General features: G+C 43.0%; 1 protein-coding gene across 9 annotated transcripts in view; it reads right to left on the minus strand.

Annotated features, from left to right (window-relative positions):
- Nucleotides 1-21,533, minus strand: part of DIS3L (DIS3 like exosome 3'-5' exoribonuclease) — a 42,481-nt gene that overhangs the window by 4,781 nt on the left and 16,167 nt on the right. For 5 of the 9 annotated variants that reach the window (XM_032174459.2, XM_032174462.2, XM_032174457.2 and 2 more), the window contains exons 5-13: nt 18,768-18,944; nt 16,352-16,430; nt 15,256-15,435; nt 11,701-11,870; nt 9,616-9,777; nt 7,409-7,656; nt 6,762-6,854; nt 3,647-4,180; nt 13-442 (exon numbers count right to left, since the gene is read on the minus strand). In XM_032174459.2, coding sequence (XP_032030350.1) covers nt 13-442; nt 3,647-4,180; nt 6,762-6,854; nt 7,409-7,656; nt 9,616-9,777; nt 11,701-11,870; nt 15,256-15,435; nt 16,352-16,430; nt 18,768-18,944 — 2,073 coding nt within the window. Of the gene's footprint in view, nt 1-12; nt 443-3,646; nt 4,181-6,761; nt 6,855-7,408; nt 7,657-9,615; nt 9,778-11,700; nt 11,871-15,255; nt 15,436-16,351; nt 16,431-18,767; nt 18,945-21,533 lie in introns of those variants that run through there. The other 4 variants (XM_032174461.2, XM_032174460.2, XM_032174458.2 and 1 more) reach the window with 2 other exon arrangements.

Here is a 21,533-nt window from a genome sequence, read left to right on the forward strand (position 1 = left end):
ATTCCCTCTTACTCGGTTTCTGTTGTTGATATGTCTGCATAATTCCTCAAGATCTTTGTTGCTGAACAAATTTCCCTTAATTTCCATTTTCTTATCTTTTGAAATGGCTGCCATTAACAAGCGGTGTACTACAATATCTGAATATCTTCTTATTGGAGAAGTAAAGTGGGTATATTTATCTAATGCAAGACCTTCAAAAAGAAAGCAAAAGATCAAAATAAACAAAAACTCTTTTAAAATAACTAGCACAAAGTTACAGCCACACACGGGAATATGGTATGATTCACCGTAATGATGGAACTCCTCCTCCGCACAGGATCCGGTGGAGAAATACAGAGCATTGGACATGGCCTGGGTGGCCATGGAGCGCAGCAGCCTGTTCACGATGGGATCGTGGGGGTCGTTTGCATTATCCAGAGAATCAGCCAGTGTTTTATTGGACCTGACAAAGAACAGAAAAACCGTTAGCTAGTCCCAGACAGTAATTTACAAGACAACACTTTGAGGGGAACCCTTCGCTCATCTGTCTGAATACCTTCCTCTGCCAGTAAATTTATTTTGGACACATTTCAGAAGCACCTCTTTTCAACTACAGAAATCTAGTTTGCTTTACGGTTTAAACAAAGCAAGAGTGTCAGAATTTAAATACATTTCTTAAGTGGAAATGAATCATGTACTGATTTTAATACTAGGTTAAGTTAGTGCTTGGCTATAATAGGTGGTCAAATACTCGTTGAATTGAATTCTTTACATCCTTAACCTTAAACATTCTTTTTTTTTTTTGAGACAGAGTCTCGCTGTCGCCCAGGCTGGAGTGCAGTGGCGCGATCTCGGCTCACTGCAGGCTCCGCCCCCCCGGGGTTCACGCCATTCTCCTGCCTCAGCCTCCCCAGTAGCTGGGACTACAGGCGCCCGCCACCTCGCCTGGCTAATTTTTTTGTATTTTTAGTAGAGACGGGGTTTCACTGTGTTAGCCAGGATGGTCTCGATCTCCTGACCTCGTGATCTGCCCGCCTCGGACTCCCAAAGTGCTGGGATTACAGGCGTGAGCCACCGCGCCCGGCCTAAACATTCTATATATAGGTAAAATAATGGACTTAGTGTACAAGTAAAAGAAACCTAAATTAGTTTTTCTTTTTTAAAGAGGTAGTAAACATTCTATTTATTTATTCTCAAAATAATTTTTTTTGTAGAGACAGGGTCTCACTTTGTTGCCCAGGCTAGTCTTGAACTCCTGGCCTTCAGTGATTCTCCTGCCTCAGCCTCCCAAAGTGCTGGGGTTACAGGTGTGAGCCACTGCATACAGCCTCAAAATAATAATTTCAAAGCCCCAGGAAATATAGAGGTATATTAAAAATAAAACTAATAATATAACATATAATTCAGTCCTATATTGTGGCTGGCTAAGGGAAAAGGGGGAAAGGAGCAATAGAGCATGATGATGAACAGAGAGGCAAGGTGTTAAGTGGTCACTATGTGAGCTTGCAAGTTTAACAGACTTGGATTCAAATCCTGGCTCTGCCCTGACTGATTGTTAAATTACAGGCAAATTACTTAATCTCTTCAGACTTAATTGACTTATCTGTAAATATGAATGATGCTGCCATCACCTCAGCATTAAGAATTAACCAAGAGGATGTCTGAAAGCCCTTGTCCCATGTGCCTGGCATGCAGACAGCTCATACAGTGACAAACAAACAAACATACATGCTAGCACCTGAAGGCAGAAGCAAAACAACAACAACAAACTCTCTTTAAAAAAAAAGAGGCCGGGCACGGTGGCTCATGCCTGTAATCCCAGCACTTTGGGAGGCCGAGGTGGGCAGATCACAATGTCAGGAGTTCGAGACCAGCCTGGCCAATATGGAGAAACCCTGTCTCTACTAAAAATACAAAAAAATTAGCTAGGTGTGGTGGCAGGCACCTCCCAGCTACTTGGGAGGCTGAGGCAGGAGAATCGCTTGAACCCGGGAGGCAGAGGTTGCAGTGAGATCGTGCCATGGCACTCCAGCCTGGCAACAGAGCAAGACTCTGTCTAAAAAAAAAAAAAGAAATGGAGTCTCACCATGTTGCCCAGGTTAAAAAACAATCCATTTCGATAAACAAATAAAAGATATTTTAATTAGTACCTGTTACTTGACAATAAAATATTTTAAAAACTATATATCTTTTTTTTTTTGAGACAGTGTTTCGGTCTGTCGCCCAGGCTGGAGTGTAGTGGCACAATCTTGGCTCACTGCAACTTCCGCCTCTCGGGTTCAAGTGATTCTCACACCTCAGCCTCTGAGTAGCTGGGATTACAAGAGTGCGCCACCACGCTTGGCTAATTGTTGTATTTTTAGCAGAGACTGAGTTTCATCATGTTGGCAAGGCTGGTCTTGAACTCCTGACCTCAGTGATGTGCCTGCCTCCTAAAGTGCTAGGATTACAGGTGTGAGCCACTGTACCCAGCCTATACTTACTTAGTTTTTATTTATTTATTTATTTCTTCTTGAGACAGAGTCTCGCTCTGTCACCCAGGCTGGAGTGCAGTGGTGCGATCTTGGGTCACTGCAACCTCCGCCTCCCAGGTTCATGCCATTCTCCTGCCTCAACCTCTCGAGTAGCTGGGACTACAGATGCCCGCCACCACGCCCGGCTAATTTTTTGTATTTTTAGTGGAGATGGGGTTTCACCGTGTTAGCCAGGATGGTCTTGATATCCTGACCTCGTGATTTGCCCACCTTGGCCTCCCAAAGTACTGGGATTACAGGCGTGAGCCACCGTGCCCAGCCTGCCTATACTTGGTTTTTTGTTTTTTTTTTTGAGACACTTTGGGAGACCGAGATGGGCGGATCACGAGATCAGGAGATCGAAACCATCCTGGCTAACACAGTGAAACCCCGTCTCCACTAAAAATACAAAAAATTAGCCGGGCGTGGTGGCAGGCGCCTGTAGTCCCAGCTACTCGGGAGGTTGAGGCAGGAGAATGGCATGAACCCAGGAGGCGGAGGTTGCAGTGAGCCGAGATCGTGCCACTGCACTCCAGCCTGGGTGACAGAGCGAGACTCTATCTCAAAAAAAAAAAAAAAAAACCAAGCAACCAACCAAACAAAAAACCCAAATTGTTGTGGGTCAAAATTATGCCTAAATGTCCAGTGTGGTGGCTCATGCCTATAATTCCAGCAGTTTGGGAGGCCGAGGCAGGCGGATCACTTGAGGTCAGGAGTTCGAGACTAGCCTAGCCAACATGGCGAAACCCTGTCTCTACTAAAAATACAAAAAAATTAGCCAGGCATGGTGGCATGTGCCTGTAGTCCCAGCTAATTGAGAACCTGAGGCAGGAGAATCACTTGAACCTGGGAGGTGGCGGTTGCAATGAGCCGAGATCATATCACTGTGCTCCAGCCTGGGTGACAGAGCAAGACTATCTAAAAAAAAACAAAAACAAAAAACCAAGGAACAAAATTATGCCTAAATAAACTTGTTTTAAGTCTCTATACATAACAATGAAGAGAGAAAAATGTGTCTTCAAAAATGAGGAGAGCCAAGAATCTGTTTTCTCTTTTTGGTCAAAGATCTGGCTGTCACATTTTAAGAACAACTGTAAGATAACTAAATATACAGCATGCCACTCCATTCCTCTGCCCCCTCAAAAGAGGAATACCGTGTATCTATGAAGAAGCCTTTGGCTTTAGCACATTCCCGGAGTTCCGAAAAGAACTCCTGGTGTGGAGGAGGGTGCTGGCGCAGCAAGGCCTGATGAGGGAAGCTCTCCCAGATCTTTTTGGCAACCCAGTGGTTGGCCAGGATCATGCATTCAGCCACTGTCTCGTGGACTTCCAGGGGCTGCTTGGGGATGAGGTCGTGAATGTTCTTTTTGTCATCTAGCTGTACGCGAACCTCTACCCCTTCCAGTTCCAGTGCACCACATCCGTCTCGTTTAGCTCTGACATGGCGAGCTATGTCGGTTAGCTTTCCAATTGCCCACACTAACTCCTCCAGCTTGGCTTGTCTGCTCTTCTCATCCAAGTCTTTGAATTCTGGAATATCATCAACAACACTTAAGTTTCCATCCAGTAGTTCTTGGGCTGCTTCATAGAACAGTTTGTATGCTGATCGAATAATGGTTCTGCCATACCACACTTTCTTAATTTCATAAGAGGCTTTATCCAGTTCCCACATGATGCTTACAGCATACCTACAAAAACAGTAACATTGACAACATCACTATTCAATTCATCTGGCTTTTTTTGTTTTGTTTTGTTTTTTTGAGATGGGATCTTGCTCCATCACCCAGGCTGGAGTGCAATGGCATGATCACTGCTCACTGCTGCCTCAATCTCCTGGGCTTGAGCAATTCTCCTGCCCAAAGTGCTGCGATTACAGGTGTAAGCCACCATGCCCCACCTAAGTCTTCTATTTTTGAAGCAAGTAGAATTTGACCTAACTGTAACTTAAAAGAAATTACAAAGCTACAGGTTTCTGGTTTGATTTGTCAATCCAACCACCTTACAACTAAATCAAAAAATATTTTAGGCTGGGCGTGGTGGCTCACGCTTGTAATCCCAGCACTTTGGGAGGCCGAGGCGGGCGGATCACGAGGTTAGGAGATCGAGACCACAGTGAAACCCCATCTCTACTAAAAAATACAAAAAATTAGCCGGGCGTGGTGGCGGGCGCCTGTAGTCCCAGCTACTCGGAGAGGCTGAGGCAGGAGAATGGCGTGAACCCGGGAGGCGGAGCTTGCAGTGAGCCAAGATCGCGCCACTGCACTCCAGCCTGGGTGACAGAGCGAGACTCCGTCTCAAAAAAAAGAAAAAAAAAATTTTTAAATTAAAACAACAAAGTTAGACTGGGGTCTGTTGAGCGCTGAACAAATTTGAAATGAGTTCATATGTGACATTACAAACCTTACTTTATGTCTTCCATTTTTTTTTTTTTTTTTTTCTTGAGATGGAGTCTTGCTGTGTTGCCTAGGCTGGAGTGCAGTGGTGCGATCTCGGCTCACTGCAACCTACCTCTTTCGGGTTCAAGTGATTCTCCTGCCTCAGCCACCTGAGTAGCTGGGACTACAGGCGTGCACCACCACGCCTGGCTAATTTTTTCTATTTTAGTAGAGACAGGGTTTCACTGTGTTGCCCAGGCTGGTCTCAAACTCCTGAGCCCTGGCAATCCACCTGCCTTGGCCTCCCGAAGTGCTAGGATTATAGGCGTGAGCCACTGTGCCCGGCCATGTCCTCTATTTTGATTAGAAAAGCATGACACTGATAGAGTCAAGTCTTTTTAGCTCAGTAAATTAGTGTAAAGTCTTGCAAATCCTACAGTGACACTGAACTGTGATACCAGTCTTGATGACAGATAAATTAGCAAAAATTTCATTTAGTAAAAAAACCCTTTGCCACCAAGTCATTTTATTAAAAAAAAAAAAAAAAAAAAAAAGGTATACATTTGGAACTCATAAAAAACATAGGGCTAATTTTCCTAATATGTAAAGAGCTTTTACAAATTAATTAGTAATTGATCTTGAATCCAAAAGAAAAATGGGAAAAGAATGTAGTTAACAGAAAGGGATACATAAGTGACTGTTAAACACACGAAAAAATGGTTAGCTTTATTCGTAATGCAAATTAAAACCAATCTAAGATACCATTTTTCATCTATCAAATTGGCAAAGATAAAAAAATACAACATATTGTGTTGGCAAGGCTGTGGGAAAATATGCACTCTCATACACTGGCGACAGGAATATAACTGACGTAACATTTAAGAAGGGCAATTTGATTATATTGATCTAAACACAAATGCACATACTCTTGACACAGAAATCCCATAATCAAATATGGGAATTTCTCTTTCACATATACTGTATTTTAAAAAATGTGAAATGGGCTGGGCATGGTGGCTTACATCTGTAATCCCAGCATTTTGGGTGGCCAAGGCGGGAGGATCACTTGAGCACAGGAGTTCAAGATCAGCCTGGGCAACATGTGAAACTCTGTCTCAAAAAATAAAAATAATGTGAAATGACTTATGTTCAAAGTTAACTCAGTACAGCTTTGTAATACCAAAAGATTGGAAACTATCCAAATTTCCATAGATAGTGCAACTGTTATTAATACGGAATGATCTCCAAGATACCATTAAGTTCTTTTTAAAAAGGAAGGTGCTAAACAGTGTGTGTGTGTGTGTATATATATATATATATATATATATTGCAACCATTTGTGTAAAAAAGATCACATATGCATATTTATGTATGTATTATATCTAGAAAATAATACGGAACTGGTAAATGAGGGAGAGTGATAGGGAGGAACCTTTCATTAAATACCTCTTGGGACATATGAGTTCGGGCCTATATGATTGTATTACCTATTCAAACAGAAACAAAGTTTAACCTCAACAAATGAACAAAAATCTCCCCAAGTTCATGATCCTCATGCCAAACAACTTCTGCCGGGGAATGCACAAGCACAAAGCTACACACATTTGTTCTCAGATTTTAGCTGACTTTAAAAAGCCAGCAACAGAGGGAGACGCAGAACCCCACTGCTAGCAGACAGACGAGAGAAGGGGAAGGGCAGGGAAGGCTAGAGAAATAAAGCTGCCTAAAGATAAGTGGTGTGGGGTTGGGGTCGGGGGTGAGGTTGAGAGGTCAGAGGGGAGACACAGGGCTGGGGTGGGGCATAGCAGAGAAGAAAAATAAGGCCAGAAGCAGGCAGCATCAGGAGCCACAGAAGGGCCAGGACAAGCTTTGAAGACAAAAGCCATAAACTCACCTATCAACGCCTCCCAGAAGGGAACACAAATCGGCACTGAGGACGGAAGGCAGCATGTCATAACGACGATCTGCTAGATAATAAGTGGTGGCCCTGTGAATGACACACATGCGGCAATGCGACCTTCAGCAGGGAGAAGCAGAACTGCTGACTGTGTGGGCCGCAGGGAGGTAAATGGCCAAAATCTCACTACAGATTCCCCAAGGCTGTTGCTGTTTCATAAAGTGCAGCAGACTGGGTAATAAAACTATTCCCATGGTCCCACTTTTCTAAGTGATACTGCTTTGGGCTGAATATTCTTCCACTGATAAGAGAAAGAAAGCAAGTGACACGAATCTTTGTCGCATAAGAAAAATTGGAGTGTAATGATCCAGTATTTTTATAAAATAGTATATTACTACATGAAAATTTAACCCATTTCAATTTAGTAGGAAACAATGTGTGAAAAGGTTATGTTAAAAAGGAAAGGTAAATTGATCAAGGTACTGTTTTTCTAAAGGAAAATGGGGAGTGGACCTCAACTTTTCTTTTCTGGAAGGGACCTTTGGAATTGCACAAACATGAGATCTTTGAACACCTGAAACTAGTACAGACAAAATATACAGTCACATACACACAACCATAGAGCTGATTTCAAATAACATTACCTTGTTCTAGCTTCAATATCAATGTAAGAATTTGGTGCCACAAAGTGTGTTACATCTGCGATGTGGACCCCAAGTTCCAGGTTGCCATTATTTAAGGTTCTTACTGAGAGTGTGTCATCCACATCTTCACAACCTTTGGGGTCAATGCTGAATACGAGATGGCTTTTCCTCAAGTCTTTACGTTTTTGTTCCTCTTCAGGACTCACCTTCCAGGGATTTTCTTGTGTATTTACTGGCATCTCACACATCTGTATGAGAGGCCAAATATTCAGCAATTCATGCACCACAAATTTCTGTAAAAACCCACTCATTAATATTCTTAATGTGACCACATAGAAATTCATTCATTCTCAATTACCTTCTGCATCAACCTATGTTGGCTTCCTTTGATCAATAATTGTTTATTAGGTGCCTCAGATATCCCGGGTACTGTGCTGGGCTCTGGAAAGTCAGGAGTCAACAAGAAAGACAAAGTCCTACACCCCTGAGGACCCGTACAGTTGGACAGAAGATGTCCCACAACTTCTACCAGCCTCTTTAGTTACAGGGGCTTGGAACAAGAGTACAACATGTAGCCCATTTTCAAATGATCCATTCATTTGTTTAAATGTAGTCAAGCTTTAAATTTAAGCCTTGAAAAAAATAACATGTTCCAAATATTAAAAGCTTACCCCTTAAAGATAATTTTATACAGGACCTATCTAGGGCATTTTCTCTCCATTATTATCTGTTTAAGCCATCAATTTGCAGTTAAGTAGGCTAAAAGGGAAGAGAAAATTCTAGTCCTATGATGTATAGCCCACACTTTATTTTATTGTAACATTTTCACTAAGAGCTGCCAAACAAGTCAACAAATAATTTCCAGAAACTAATGTTAAATATAAAAATTTAATGATGTAAAATATTCTAAAATAGTTTACTATGATAGCTCCTGTTCTGTGAAAAACTTTAATGAAAATAAGAACACCCAGACACTCCTTATGGCAATGCAAATGGGTCCAATTTTTCTGGAGAACAATCTGCTTGTACGTATTAGAAGCTATTTAAATCTTTTATACCCTTTGACTTGGTAATCTCACTTTAAGGATTACATTCCAAGAGAATGATCAAAAAGAAATTAAAAAGCAGTGTTTATAAAAATGTTCGAAGTAACTTTTTTTTTTTTTTTTTTTTTTTTTTGAGACAGTCTCGCTCTGTCACCCAGGCTGGAGTGCAGCGGCGTGATCTCGGCTCACTGCAACCTCCGCCTCCCTGGTTCAAGCAATTCTCCTGCCTCAGCCTCCCGAGCAGCTGGGATTATAGGCGCCCACCACTAGGCCCAGATACTTTTTGTGTGTGTTTTTAGTAGAGACGGGGTTTCATCATGTTGGCCAGGCTGGTCTCAAACTCCTGACCTGGTGATTCGCCCGCCTTGGCCTTCCAAAATGCTCGGATTACAGGCGTGAGCCACCACGCCTGGCCTACATTTTTTTATAATACTGAAAAATTAGACAGCTGAATGCCCAAAAATCGAGAAATGCTTAAGCAAACTAGGGTACGTCAATATACCGTAATTTACCATAACCATTAAAATAAGTAGGCTATATCAATATATAAAAATAATTTTAAGTGAAAGAAGCAGAACAGAAATTAGTGTGTGCACACGATGAATATAGTCATGCAAGAATAATACACAAGATTTATGAGGGTTTTAAAAGATCATAAAGTGATGGAAATAGCCGATGTCTTATGTTTATGAGATTTTTGTTTTCTGTAAAGTTCACAAAAACTGTTTCATAATGAGCATAATTTTTGACCCATGGGTCGGAGATGTATGGATCCCAGGAATCCACCCCCTGCAGCTTTATGCAGCCTCTGGTTGGATGATTTGGACAGAGAGTGTGGAGCTCAGTTGGGTCTGCAACTAGGTGTCCTTGTAGTTGTTGGGGATGGATGTATACTGACTATGAGACACTGACATATCATTTTTAAGCCCAGTTGGAAAATATAAAAATTTGAGAGCTATGAGGCTATAGAAAACTAATTCTACACTTGAAGCTGACCTCAGTTTGGTCCAAATATAGAATAAAGAGGAGTGAGATTTTTCCATTATCTGTGGCTTTACACAGTGGGTTGTTCCATAGCACAAAGACTTTTCTTTCTTAATGATGAAACAACAACAGCAAAAAGAAAATGTCACTAGATCAAAGGCTTCTGGAAAATCTGACCTGAGCTTCTGAGAAAGGGATAACTGAAATACTGTTTTCCACCAGGATGGTTGCAATTTCCCCTTCCAGATCTCCGATTCTTCCTAAAACACGCACAAAATGTCCATTTGGATACACAGATGTTGACTCCCAGGAATCGATGCGCACGACCACCCTGAAGTCCTGCACAAAATGAAAAAATAAAACACAGCTGAGCACCAGGAGTTAAGTGGGTCAATTAGAGGCATCAAACAAACAAGAGGCAAACTACTGGGTTCAAGGAGAGTGGCCAGTTGCAAATAGTGGTGTATGGTAGGGTTTTTTTGTTTTTGTTTTTCATTCTTCCTATTACTAAATTGCCAGATGGTATGAAATGCTTGACCCAATGCTTTGAAGGGAGGCATTACTTCTCTACATCCATGAAGAGGGCTGGAAATTTTAGTCTGCTGAAGAGAGCTGTAATACATTCTAGTTAGCGCTTGCAACACTAGGGGAAAACTCAATTATGCATGCTCCAAATTAAGTTTTAAAACAACAATCTTAATGTTTTGTGTGTGGGAGTTAGCTCCTAATTTCTTTGAAGTGTATTTTATTTTATTTTAAGATGGAGTCTTGCTTTATCACCCAGGCTGGAATGCAGTGGCGCTATCTTGGCTCACTGCAGCCTATGCCTTCTGGGTTCAAGTGATCCTCCTGCCTCAGCCTCTCACATAGCTAGGATTACAAGCGCGTACCACCATGACCAGCTAATTTTTGTAATTTTTTTTTTTTAAGTAGAAATGGGGTTTCACCATGTTGGCCAGGCTGGTCTTGAACTCCTGGCCTCAAGTGATCCACCTGCCTTGGTCTCCCACGCTGCTGGGATTACAGGTATGAGCCACTGGCCTCTTTGAAGACCAAGTCTTAAGATGGTCTTTGGTGCAGAAGAAGATGTCCGTGTAAACTGAATCCCCACTACCCCCAAATTCCAGCAAACCATGGGAATGGAAAACGTATTAGGTGCAACTGGCCTGGAGAGCCTGCATAAGGCTTCAAGATGTAAAAGCACAATGGCCAGGTTACTGGCTGGGGACATCCTGCTTTAGTGTCTCATCTACAAACTGTAAAATATCAGGGGGAATTAAATTGGGCAATGCCCATACTCTTTGACACAAGTAAAGGTTAATTTCTAACTTTCTTGTTTATGTCTTCTCTCCGGTGCTATATTCCTTTATGGATAATCAATTCTGTGAAGTACCACTACATCATCCCTACAGGGCAGAGTGATCATATTTCTATATTGCTTGCCGGAGGAAAGCTTGTTAGTGTTGGCAAAGCGTATCTATTGAAAGTTTCTATGTTGGACAGCTGGATAATGTATGTTCTCTCTGGTTGTCCTACACAGCTCTTTCTAGGACAATTTCTCTCTGGCCTGAATTTATTAACCACAGACTACTTAATGGATGGTTTTCATATATTTAGAATTTTTAAAAAAACAGAATCTTGAGGCTGGGCACGGTGGCTCATGCCTGTGATTCCAGCACTTTGGGGGGCCAAGGCAGGAGGATTGCTTGAGGTCAGGAGTTCAAGACCAGCCTGTGCAACAAAGCGAGACCCCATTTCTACAAAAAACGAATTAAAAAACATAAAAACATGGCCGGGCATGGTAGCTCACACCTGTAATTCCAGCACTTTGGGAGGTAGAGGTGGCAGATCATGAGGTCAGGAGTTTGAGACCAGCCTGGCCAACATAGTGAAACCCCATTTCTACTAAAAATACAAAAATTAGCCGGGTGTGGTGGCGGGAACCTGTAATCCCAGCTACTCAGCAGGCTGAGGCAGGGGAACTGCTTGAACCCGGGAGGCGGAGGTTGCAATGAGCTGAGATCGCGCCACTACACTCCAGCCTGGGTGACAGAGTGAGACTCTGTCTTGGAAAAACAGAAGAACAACAACAACAAAAGACCCCAAAAAACACATCCCAGTATCTTGGAATGCCAGATGCCATCAATAATTTATTTCCCTATATGCAAAGGAATTAACAATGCTTTCTGGTACTGCTAAAAAGCTGGCAAAGACAGAAGGAGAAGCATAGAGATCCCATAGTAGAGGTAGAATGCCAGCTACCTGGAGGGTTTCTGCTTGCTGAGTGCTAATTCGAATTTTGGGAATTCTGTAATCCCAAGGTGTAACCAGGATTTTCTGAGCATTTTTGCCCTGAGATTGGACCTCTTCTTTGGATGGAAATGTCACCACATAATCCCGCCAGTTCTTCTGAAGTATGCCCACCACTCGACCTTTGGCAAAACAAAACAAAACAAGGCATTAAATGGTTAGGTGCTATCTATCTGGACTCTGACCACCTTGAGCAGTAAGGAAAAGAACAAGAAATACAGTGTCCTATTTTTTTTTCAAGCACATCCACCCAACTCAAGAACGTTTTTGAAAGGAAGCTTTTATTAACAACGATAACAGCCAGGCATGGTGGCTCATGCCTATAATCCCAGCACTTTGGGAGGCCAGGAGTTCGAGACCAGCCTGGCCAACATGGTGAAACCCCCACCTCTACTAAAAACACAAAAATTAGCTGGGCATGGTGGCGTGCGCCTGTGATCACAGCTGTTTAGGAGGCTGAGGCAGGAGAATCGCCTGAACCTGGGAGACGGAAGTTGCAGTGAGCCGAGATGGCACCACTACACTCCAGCCTGGGCAACAGAGTGAGACTCCATCTCAATAACAAACACATAAACAAAACCAAAACACACACATAACAACAACAACAAAAGGTATGTTTGAAGATTTGCCTTCTTGGTATTTTATTTTAAAGATGGATAATTTAAAAACACTTTTTGTTTTTGTTTTTGTTTTTTTTTTTTAAGAAACAGGATCTCACTATGCTGCCCAGGCTAGAGTACACTGGCTATTCACAGACACTATCATAGTATGTTACAGTATCAAACTCCTGGGCTCAATCCATCCTCCTGGGTAGCTGGGTCTATAGGCATGTGCCATCATGCCCAGCAAAGACGGGTAACTTTTAAAGTAACATTGTCAGTATGCTCCCTCTTCCTGAGATAACATTTAGAATCCACTTGTCCCATTTTCTCTCTTTTGCCATTATCTTATCCATCTCGTTTTGGTATATTGGGAATGATTTTCACTCTTGTTTTAAACCATGCCCTCAACTGCGCATTTTCAGTCTTTCTTGCCTTCTCTCACCAGCTAACCTCATTTGATCCATTATACACAGAAAAGTGTACAGATCATGATACTGACACACAACACTCAATCATCACTGACTGAAGCCGAGACCAAACTTTAATAGTTAAAAATGTTCTCTTTTTTTCTTTTTTTTTCCACAAATATTTACTGAGCTCCAACCAGGTATGAGGCTTTGTTCTAGGTACAGGGAATATAGCAGCATCATAATAGGCAAAGTCCTTGATTTCATGGGGTTTATATAAAATCAGTTTGGGTGTCTGTGGGGGGTGGAAAATAGACCAAAAAAAAAAAAAAAGTGAAGTTCTGACAGTTGCTAAGAAAGATACAAGGTAGGGTAAGGTGATCAAGAGTGACAGAAGGTCAGAAGTGGCAGCTATTTTAAATAGAGTGACATTTGAACAGTGACTTGAGGGAAGTGAGGAAAACAGATGTGAGGATATTTGGGGAAAGCTTCATCCAGGTGGTGGAAAGAACAAGTTGTCAATGCGGCTGGAGCAAAGCATGAAGAGGAAAATGGCAGAAGGCAGCAGAAAAAGCTGGTGGGACCATGCAGGCCATGGTAAGGACTTTGGATTTTATTCGGAGTGAAACAGGAACCAGCCATTGAGGAGTTTTAAGCAGAAAAATGACAGGAGCCAACTCTCGCTTTTTCTTTTTTCTTTTTTTGAGACAATGTCTCACTCTCTTGCCCAGGCTGGAGTGTAGTGGCGCGATCTTGGCTCACTGCAACCTCCGCCTCCTGGGTTCAAGCGATTCTTGTGCCTCAGCTTCCCAGTAGCTGGGACTACAGGTGTGCACCACTACGCCCGGCTAATTTTTGTATTTTTAGTAGAGACAGGGTATCACCATGTTGGCCAGGCTGGTCTCGAACTCCTGACCTCAAGTGATCCATCCACCTCAGCCTCCCAATGTGCTGGGATTACAGGCGTGAGCTATAGCACCCAGCTCAACTCACTTTCTGAAGGATCATTGTGTCTCTGAGTGGAGAAAAGACTACATGGGGAGGGGCAAGGGTGGGAGCAGGGAGACAGTGAGGAGGCTGCTTCGACAGTCCTGAGGTGCCAGTGGATGAAGCGGGAGAGCTGTGGGGGAAGTGTGGCAGGTGGCTGAATTCAGGCCATGCATTAGAGTTGGAGTTGCCAGCATTTGCTGATGAGTGAAAAAAAAAAAAAAAAAAGTCAAGGATAAACCCAAGGTGTCTTGGGTTGACCAAGAATGAATTTGCCCCTTACTGAGAGCAGGTCTAGGGGTGAAATCAGGAGTCTGTGGGACATGTTAAGTCTGAGATGCCCAGGCCGGGCGCGGTGGCTCACGCTTGTAATCCCAGCACTTTGGGAGGCCGAGGCGGGCGGATCACGAGGTCAGGAGATCGAGACCACGGTGAAACCCTGTCTCTACTAAAAATACAAAAAAATTAGCCGGGCATGGTGGCGGGCGCCTGTAGTCCCAGCTACTCGGAGAGGCTGAGGCAGGAGAATGGCGTAAACCCGGGAGGCGGAGCTTGCAGTGAGCGGAGATTGCGCCACTGCACTCCAGCCTGGGCGACAGAGCGAAAAAATCTGAGATCCCATTAGACGACAGGAAACCCAAAAGACAATGATAAAAAAAACGGACCAAGGAAGGCCAGGCAGGAGATCCCTGAGGGAGAGAGTACAGAGAATGGAAGATCCAGCGTGGGGCCCTTGCACATCCAAGAGGACAATGAGATGGAGAGCCAGGAGGAGAACTGAGAAGAACAGCCAGCAGAGTGGGAAAACTGGGAGAAGCCCCAGGGAAGGCAGAGCCCCCCCTGCCAAATGCTGCTGACAGCTTCCAGATGATGGAGGCTGACCAGTGCTCTGGCAATGGGGTCACTGGTGACCTTGGCAAGAACAATTTTAGAGGAGTAGGGCTTGGGAGGTGTCAGAATGGCAGGTATGAGAGGCCAGCAGGGAGGAAGAGAGAACATGGAGTTAACTATACTCTGACTTTAATGATAAGGAGCAGCAGCTGAAAGGGACGTGGGACTCAGAGAGGATTTTTGGTTTGATTTTAAGATGGAAGGCATTATAGCATATTTGGGTGCTGATGAGAGTAAAGTAGACTTGCAGAGAGGGAAAATTGATAATGGAGGGGAAGAGACTATATCTCGTGTTAGGAACTATTATTGTACAACCTGTGACTATAGTTAATGTACTGTATTCTTGAAAATTGCTAAGAGTATATCTTAAGTGTTTTCACCACATAGTAAGGTTAACACATAGGTTAATTAGCTCAGTCTAGCCATTCTCCAGTGTATTATATCAAAACATCATATTATACACAATAAATACACAAAAATCATCATATTATACACAATAAATGCAGTTTTTGCCAATTTAAATAAATAAAATAAGGGCAGTATTTCTGGATTGCTAAAGAGAAGACAAATATAATTCCACAAGAAAAATGGACATCGGAGTGGCTCTCCAGCTGGCTCACCTGTAGGCATGGGCTCACTTGGGGACTCGCCCGAAGCCTTGTCATCACAGTCATTCTCACACAGGGCTACGGTTCTTCCTTTCCATTCATTTTTAGGGAGCAACTCCACAACTACCACATCTCCATGAATTGAGCGGTTTCGAGCCTTCATCCCGTGGATTAGGATGTCACTGACTAAATCTGTGTTTGGGGCAGCACAGAAAAAACCCATAAAGCCAAGCGAATGGCACACCAGTGAGGCATTCCGCGTGTAATATACTTAAAGTCTAATCAGCACTCCTGCAAGTAAAGCTTCTTCCTTTCAAAGGTAGAGTCAAACTTTTGTTCTGCAGGTTAGGAATGAAGAATTGCTGGCATCATGTCATACTGCATATTGAGCTTTCGTAAGTGCCACCGTCAATCATCTTTTAAAAAAATATCCCCACTCCCCTCATGACCTTTTAAAAAGGTATTAGTTCCCTGCATGCAACTATGTGAGCCTCTGCTGGACTTCTGTCAAACACCTTTAGGATCCTACGCAGCCAAGGGAGTGGTCAGTGGGCTGAGGAACTATAGATAGGGCAGAACCGACAGGGAGAATTCTGACGAGTAAGGGCCTAAAGAAAGCCAGTTTCTCATTCTCTCTTGACCCAGCCATGCTCCTTTGACTAGCAGGGTTTCTTTTTCACCCTATCATTACAGAACTAAGAACTACACCTGATTATGATACAACTTATTTACACATTTTTTCATTTTTATTACTTAAAAAAAATTTACTCCAATAAAGCAATATAGCACATTGAGGCAGCACAGAGTAATATGTTAAAATCACAGCCAAACTGCCTTGGCTACAAATTTAACTCTACCACTCACCAGGTGTGTGACTGTGGGCAAGTTACTTTGCTTCTCTGTGTAGTAGTTTAAATTTATTATAATAAAATCAGAAATTATAGACAAAAAGCTAGAATCCCACATACCCAGAATCCCACATACCCAATGTATGTAGGCATACATAACAGGGCACATATGACATGACAAATTTCAACTTTGCTTTCTTCATTGTATAACGTCAGAACAAAAAAGGAGTATCGAAATTTATGTAAGGTTTATACTGAACCTGAATCTTTACTGCTGGCTCCTTGAAGTCGAACAAAAGCTTCTATTTGGGCTCTGTGTTTGTTGACATTCAGAATTCCCTAAAATCATAATTAAAAAAATCAATGTGAAAAATGTTCTTTTCTGCCTGGTTTATCTCCAAAAGGTCCAGTTTTTAAAATTATGTGAAAACATCCCCATAATATTCTTTTAAGGTTTGTGATCCCTTTAGGAATTATATATATATGTATACACACACACACACACATATATATACATTTTTTTTTCTTTTTTTCGAGATGGAGTCCTGCTCTGTCACCGAAGCGGGAGTGTGGTGTCACAATCTCAGCTCACTGCAATCTCTGCCTCCTAGGTTCAAGCAATTCTCCTGCCTCAGCCTCCCAAGTAGCTGGCATTACAGGTGCCCACCACCATGCTCGGTTAATTTTTTGTATTTTTAGTAGAGACAGGGTTTCACCATGTTGGTCAGGCTGGTCTTGAACTCGTCACCTTGTGATCCACCTCGGCCTCCCAAAGTGCTGGGATTACAGGCATGAGAAACCATGCGCGGGTAGGAATAATATTAATCACTAAGGTTTATTTTCTTTGGAGAAAAATACCATCATTTTGAACTACTCTTAGCTATACAAAGTGCTGAAAGTACCAGGCTCTATCTTATGTAACTGATGAGTAGTCTTTTAAAAATCTTCTATCTCAAAATATCCTCCTGGGGCCAGGCATGGTGGCTCACACCTATAATCCCAGCACTTTGGGAGGCTGAGGTGGGTGGATCACGAGGTCAAGAGATCGAGATCATTCTGGCCAAAATGGTGAAACCCTGTCTCTACTAAAAATACAAAAATTAGCTGGGCATGGTGGCGTGTGCCTGTAATCCCAGTTACTCAGGAGGCTGAGGCAGAAGAATCACTTGAACCTGGGAGGCAGAGGTTGCAGTGAGCCGAGATTGCACCACTGCACTCCATCCTGGTGATACAGCGAGACTGCGTCTCAAAAAAATAAAAAAATAAAAAAAATTTAAAAAACAAACAAACAAACAAAAAAAACCAGGAATGCCATAAACTTTACTACTAGGCCGGGTGCAGTGGATCACGCCTGTAATCCCAGCACTTTGGGAGGCCGAGGTGGGCGGATCACCTGAGGTTGGGAGTTCAAGACCAGCTTGACTAACATGGAGAAACCTCATCTCTACTAAAAATACAAAATTAGCCGGGCGTGGTGGTGCGTGCCTGTAATCCCAGCTTCTCAGGGCGCTGAGGCAGGAGAATCGCTTGAACCCGGGAGGCGGAGGTTGCGGTGAGCCGAGATTGTGCCATTGCACTCCAGCCTGGGCAACAAGAGCAAAACTCCGTCTCAAAAAAAACCCAAAAAAACAAAAAAAAACTTTACTACTAAGTTGGAAACATTAGCCCCTCTAGGCATACTCATTTAAAATCCCCACACTTTTAGGGAGGGGCTTTGGAGTGATGTTCTTAGATTGTGGCTAACAATCTACTGAGTTGCTCATTAGAAATGCAAAATCCACGATAGAACAGTTCTGTATCTTGATTGTGGTGGTGGATACACAAATCTATGCATGTGATAAAACTGCATAGAGCTACACACACATACACACATAAATGAGTGTATATAAAACTGTTGAAGTCTGAATAAAAATTGTATCTGATTCCTTCCCAAGACCCTGACAGCATCTGGGTTCTAGGGTCCTGGGAGGATCACAAAGAGGCCCTTGAAAGGGGCAGAGAAAAAAATGGCAAAGGAGGAAAGAAGCTAAATTTCACCAATTTTACAACATCACCAGACCTCCAGACCTTGATTCAGAGATATGTTTTCTTCTAGTGACAGGAGGCATTTACCAGGCGACTTCCACAGTCTGCTTGTATGATGTTCAATATGTAACAGAATTAAGGACATCATCGCAGAGTAGCTTCAAGCTGGGCAATCAGTGTCTAAGGAAAGAATGACTCCCAAGCCACCTGAAACACTGACAGCCCTGACTTACTCATGCCCATCTTGTTTGCAGCCTGTGAAATCAGAGGCCTGTGACAGGATGCAGTAAAAAGAGGAGAAAACATACTGGCTGGTCCTGACAGATTCTTTTTTTTTTTTTTTTTAATTGAGACAGGTTCTCACTGTCACCCAGGCCGGAGTGCAGGGGTGCAATCACTCACTGCAGCCTCAACCATCCAGGCTGAAGTGATCCTCCTGCCTCAACCTCCCGAGTAATCTGGGAATACAGGTGCACACTACCATGCCTGGCTAATTTTTAAATTTTTTCTAGAGATGGGGTTTCACTGTGTTGCTCAGTCTGATCTCTAGCTCCTGGGCTCAAGCAATCTATCAGCCTTAGCCAAAGTGCTGGGATTACAGGCATGAGCCACCGTGCCCAGCCCTGAGACATTCTAAATTACTACCCTCACCTGGATATAGCGTCCAGATTTAATCCCAGCTTCTAACACTTCCAGGGGAAGATGTTCTGGGTACTCCTTCCCATGGCTCTCCTGACTCTCATTCTCTCTCTCCCGTCGAGACTGAAGGATAGAATCACAAAGCTCATGGGCAGCTTTTAAATCAGGCCAGAAATTGTCCAGGTAATTCTGTATTTAATAAAAGCACAGAGAAACATGGTCAGAAGGTACTGATTCTTCATCATGGTACTACGACAGAAACTCCTGACTAGGAATTGCTGGTCTGCTGTTTTGAGGGGGTGCTCAGTAAGCAGGACTTCCTGAGCCTCATTCCACCATTCATTCTCTACTACCACATTAACCCCTGAGCCTGCCAAATGAGCCCCAGGAGGCCACTCCACCGTGGACCTCCTAGGCTACTTTGTGCTTTCAAGTCTCTTTCTCTCCACACACACCACATACACACCTGCACACGTCCAGGCAGCCTGTCTTTATGTGTATCTAATTGCTGCAGACAATGGCCTATATGTACTTTTTTTTGAGACAGGGCCTCATTCTGTAGCCCAAGCTGGATGCAGTGGCATGATCTTGGCTCACTGTAGCCTTGACCTCCCCCCGCCTTACGCAATCCTCCCACCTCAGCCCCCCAAGTGCCTGGGACTAGAGGCGCATGCCACCACACATGGCTAATTTCTTTATTGTTTGTAGAGATGAGGTCTCACTATGTTGCCCAGGCTGGTCTCAAACTCCTGGGCTCAAGTGATTCTCCTGCCCTGGCCGCCCTAAGTGCTGGGATTACAGGCGTGAGCCACCGTGCCCAGCAATGTGTGTGCATTCTTGTCTTTTTTTTTTTTTTTTTTTTTTTTTAAGAGACAGGGTCTTGCTCTGTTGCCCATGTGGAGTACAAGTGGCGTGATCTTGGCTCACTGTAGCCTTGACCTCCTGGGCTCAAGTGATCCTCCTGCTTCAGCCTTCCAAAGTGCTGGATTACAGGCGTGGGCCACTGTGCCAGGCCATTCTTGTCTTTTTTTATGTATTTTAACTCAACTTTAAGTCTGAGGGGTAGAGTCTAGCACATTCTCTGTTCTCAAATTGAAAAGAAAACAGGTTATGCTTTCTGTCAACTCCAGCATTTCTCCCACTAATTTCAGAGTCCTGTTCAAACTGCTTCCTTTCTTTCCCTACTCCTTCCAGAAATTCTGTCTGTGCTAATGTCAGTGCCCCAATTCTATGGTCACTTATCACTCATCAACACTACACTTTGTCATTATGAACCACCTCTTCAAGAGGGATTTATGATCTTGGCTCTTCTCCATCTAACTTCAAGTCCCCACAGAGAATTCTAGGCTTCCCTCTCATCTGAACTCCACAATATCTCTTTTTTCTACTATCATTCACCTCTATGAAGCCCTTGGTCACACAGTTTTCTTGAGAAATGCTATAGAAAATAAAACTGTACTATACCACTGGACTACAAAGAAAAGTAATTTTCACAAAAAGTAGAAAAATGTAATTTTAGTCAACTGTCCTCTGCAGGAACAAGACATGATGTATTGCAACAGAAAAAACAAGTGACACTGCCATTAATATCCAGCACCCCTGGAATTCTCTGGCATGCCAGAGCACTTTTTTATAGCAGGGCCAAGAAAATTCTATCGGCAAATCTTTAGCAATATATGCACCCGGGAACCCTTATAGAATCTGCAATTCGAAACCCAATTAGACTTTCTATGAACTGACAGGGGTAATACAGGGCCTTATTCTAGTTTCTGCACCAAAAAGTGATATCAACAAGTGAAACCTAATTGACCAGCTGGGCAGACAGAAGCGACCAGCGATCTCTTGAGAGATTAACAGTCATCCTCCTCTCACAAAAGGTACCTAAGAGATAGGAAGAACTGCGGTGCTGAGACAGCCCAAAGAAATGGTCACTGATAATGCCGCTCCTGTCTGAGATCTGTACCAAGCAGATCTGACAGCATTCACATAAATAATATCACATCTCAACCCTTTCATTTATCCCTATTAACCCCTATGAACATTCACAAGTGGGGAAGAGTGAGGAACAGTTGAAAAAAAAGACTGGCCTTTAAGACAGTTTGTTTTGTGTGTATTTTCAGAAAAATAACTTGGGAGGCAGTATAGCATGGTGGCTAAGAGCTTTGGGGTCCGAATGCCTGGATTTTAATCATAGCCCTACCATTTTCTACTGTGTGACTTTGAACAAGTTACTTAGCCTTTCTGTGTTTCCATTTCCTTACCAATAAGATTAAATTATAATACCTACCTCATAGGGTTGTTGCAAGAATTAAATGAAATAATACACACAGAAAAGTGGCTGGCATAGATGTGTTGGTTATTACCATTAGGTAGAACCACGTCAAACTGCCATTTTATAGGTCAACAATAAGAATATTGGCAATTTTATTCAACCTATCATCATCATCACCATTACTATTAGTGTTATAGTTATAAATGTTAGTTTACTGTCAGTAGGAGTTTACTGGGCTGGTATTAGATGCTGTGGGCCTTATAGTCAAAGTTGGTCTGAATTTGTGAAAGTCAACATTAAATAGTTGGGGCATAATGAAGAAGTAGAACTTCATTTGTTGAGACAGGGTCTTGCTCTGTCACCCAGGCATTAGTACAGTGGTGTGTTCATGGCTCACTGCAGCTTCCATCTCCCAGGCTCAAGTGATTCTTCCATCTCAGCCTCTTGAGTAGCTGGGACTACAGGTGCGAGCCACCATGCTTGGAGATATATATATATATATATAT

The sequence above is a fragment of the Hylobates moloch genome, unplaced genomic scaffold, assembly GCF_009828535.3.
Source record: "Hylobates moloch isolate HMO894 unplaced genomic scaffold, HMol_V3 SCAFFOLD_14, whole genome shotgun sequence".
In the NCBI taxonomy this organism is placed as follows: domain Eukaryota; kingdom Metazoa; phylum Chordata; class Mammalia; order Primates; family Hylobatidae; genus Hylobates; species Hylobates moloch.